This window comes from Plasmodium cynomolgi, assembly GCF_000321355.1.
Source record: "Plasmodium cynomolgi strain B DNA, scaffold: 0039, whole genome shotgun sequence".
NCBI classification, from domain to species: Eukaryota; Apicomplexa; class Aconoidasida; order Haemosporida; family Plasmodiidae; genus Plasmodium; species Plasmodium cynomolgi.
In genome coordinates this window covers 222-3134 of record NW_004192672.1, presented here as the reverse complement: position 1 = coordinate 3134, position 2913 = coordinate 222, and the positions used below count along the sequence as shown (strand labels likewise).

The window sequence follows — 2913 nt, the reverse complement described above, 5'->3', positions numbered from 1 at the left end:
AGAAAAGGAGAAGCGCACCCCCCGCGTGATGCCACACCACTTTTTAGCAAGTTCATGCCCCTTACCACTATGTCATACGCACGCACGTCGCATGCGCAAATAACAATGCGGACATGTTTCGCTTTCTGTTATACGAATGCGCAATTGGACATAATTAACTAAATGCCAGTGGAAATAACCCCCTCATGTGGGACATGAATGATAAGCATTGTGAAGCTGTAAAGGAAGTGCTACTATTCGACTACATTTTATATAGCAAAGAATATACCACAGTGGAAAGAAAAAAAATGAACTGCATGAACATATGAGGAAAGATTATTTGCAAATTTCCCTCTTGAAGAAGGGATACCAGCTAAGTGCCCATGTCAAAAATAAAATCAACTCGATGAACTTTTTTCGGGAGCATTATCTTTGACGATCATTATGGCAGCTTGGGAAATGGCGACAGTAGGCAGGGTGCGGAGGTGCTACTTTAAACGGCCAGGGAGAAATGTGGGGGAAACAAATTCGCCTGTATAAGGAAACCAACAAAATCGACCTACTGAAGAAAAACGAATTCGGCAAGAGCATCCTGTCGGAGTCCTTCAACGCCCAGGACGGAAATATTTTGCACCTCGTTCTGAGCCACCCCATGTCGAATGTGCGGGAAGAGCAGGGTGGGCGCGAGGTGAGTGGCATGCGCGGCGGCATGTGCAGCAGTGTAGGAAAGTGTGTGGACAGTGCATCCAATAGCCACAAGGACACATCGTTCACGACAAATCTAGAGGACGCAAAAATAATTCAGGAGTGCACCCACGAGTTGCTCATCAACGTAAAGGTAAAAGTAAAAAAGGGGGAAAGCGAAGAAGGGGTCATTATACGGATAAAAAAAATTGTATTAAACTATTTTGTAAATTCATTTGAGGATGGCAAAACATCAGGAGAAGAGGTCCATTCACATAATGACATCACCGGGATTAACATTTTGGAGTGCTGCCTCTTGATAAGCAAATGGATCTCCGAATTTTTCCTCCAGAATAGTACCCCCTTTAGAAATAAAGTGCTATTAGAACACGATGCATGGACTGGATTATCCAGCATTTCGATTTTCGCGCATACGAACATTTTTCGCAACGGAACTAATCAAGGACCGAACCAAGTATTCATTACCAATGTCAATCTATTCACTCTAAGTAACATTTAGCATAATGTCCTATTAAACGAAGAAGTCTTTGGACACCTAGATTCAGCATGGAGGAGTAAAGTGAGAATATGAAACATCGATTGGATCAATGAAAAAATACGTACCCACGTGAAAAAGAGCAAATTGTCACATATGACTACATTATTGGGAGTGATTTAATATACGATAAAAAAAACGTAACGTCACTTATCGATTCAATTAAGTTAACTTTAAAAACAAATGGCACTTTTCTCTATGTGTGTAGAAAGAACAGGGATGACTCACAAGAATTCTTTGATCAATTAAAAAAAGGAAATAACAACATACAGCTGTTCATCCCCCAGAGTCACTAATTTATCAGCCCTTCCTCAACTTAAGTCAGGACCTATATGAGGCAGAGTTCTCCAAGTTTACGGACACTTCCAATTTTGTCATGATGCGCTTCCAAAAGTACTAAGGGGGAAGGAAAGGGGGGATTAGGGGGGCCTCCCCCAACCCCTTTGGCACGGAATTATCCAATGCGACACTGCGAATTTGGTGGTATGCTCACCCCGTATTCAACTTTTCTTCCCACTTTGGAGTTTCTTCCTCCCCACCAATTGATAACAATTTTTTTTATGAACAAATCTGTGAGATCGACCACTTCTTCTTCCCTCCCAAATCAGTGGCTAAATGAGGTGGTGCATCCGCATTTGCCTACTCATCCTGGGTGTTTACTTGCTATTTTTTTTTTTTTTTGCGGGGGGGTCCTCTCCCCCCGACGGGTTACAACTTATATTACCGTGGAATATTTTTATACCAAGTAGCTTTTCTTTTCCCTCCCTTGTTTCTTTTGAAAAACACTTAGCATTTTTCTGCATAATAATTTTGTAATCCCACACATTTGCATTACATTTTATTTTGAAACTTTAACATCTTAACTGAATAAATGGCGCTTATCGGCGGACAGAAAGCGCGTATATGTTTGCATTGCAACTGCACGTAGCTTCTCCAAAGGAACATCCCCTTAGCGGGGAGTTTATCAATCGCGCCGTTCCAAGTAGGCTCCTTTGGAAGGAAGGAGATCATGGGGGGTATTATATATATTTATACATATATATAATATATATACGCGCTTAGCGGCGGAAGGAAGGCCAGCCCAGACAGTGCAATATTTATTTAACTGCGCAGGGAAATTTTTTTTCGTATTTCGCGCACGCACATTAATAAGCCTTATTTGTATGGCATAATCGTGCAGCATATTTTTTTCCCATGACATATATGCTCTCTCCGCTGCGAGCAACTACTAACGAGGGGAAAATATCCCTTTCAGCAAAGAGTGCCATCGTGAACAAAAAAGAAAAACGCCCTCCACAGTGCATACATATTATTACATATATATAGAATACCTGCTTGGGGGTGACACTGATTTACTAGCTGAAATAACTTCAAAATCCCCTCCCCTCATGTGAAAAGATAACTCGGAGCACCAGGAAGTTGCTAGGCCCTTCTGGAAAAAGGGTCTAAAAGCATTTTTTACGTAACCCATCACGCTCGCACCTACATACATATATATACTTATGTTTTGCTGCACGCTTGACGCACTCTACTAATTTGAAAATTACCTTTAAAAAAGGGGACCTAACTTTTTTTTTTTCAAACCATTACAAATATTTTTTACATTCGTACAAACCCGCAATTTTAATTTTTGTAAAAATAAATAAATCTTTTTTCATTCATCTGAAGATAAATTCATATGTACATTTACCCAC

General features: G+C 40.5%; 1 protein-coding gene across 1 annotated transcript; it reads left to right on the top strand.

Annotated features, from left to right (window-relative positions):
- Positions 1–490: 490 nt before the first annotated feature.
- On the top strand, positions 491–1515 carry PCYB_001740 (hypothetical protein; the record flags this gene model as incomplete). The annotated part of the gene is made up of 2 exons (XM_004227596.1): positions 491–1172; positions 1301–1515. 2 exons carry the CDS (start codon positions 491–493, stop codon positions 1513–1515), a joined length of 897 nt encoding a protein of 298 aa, XP_004227644.1.
- Positions 1516–2913: the final 1398 nt, after the last annotated feature.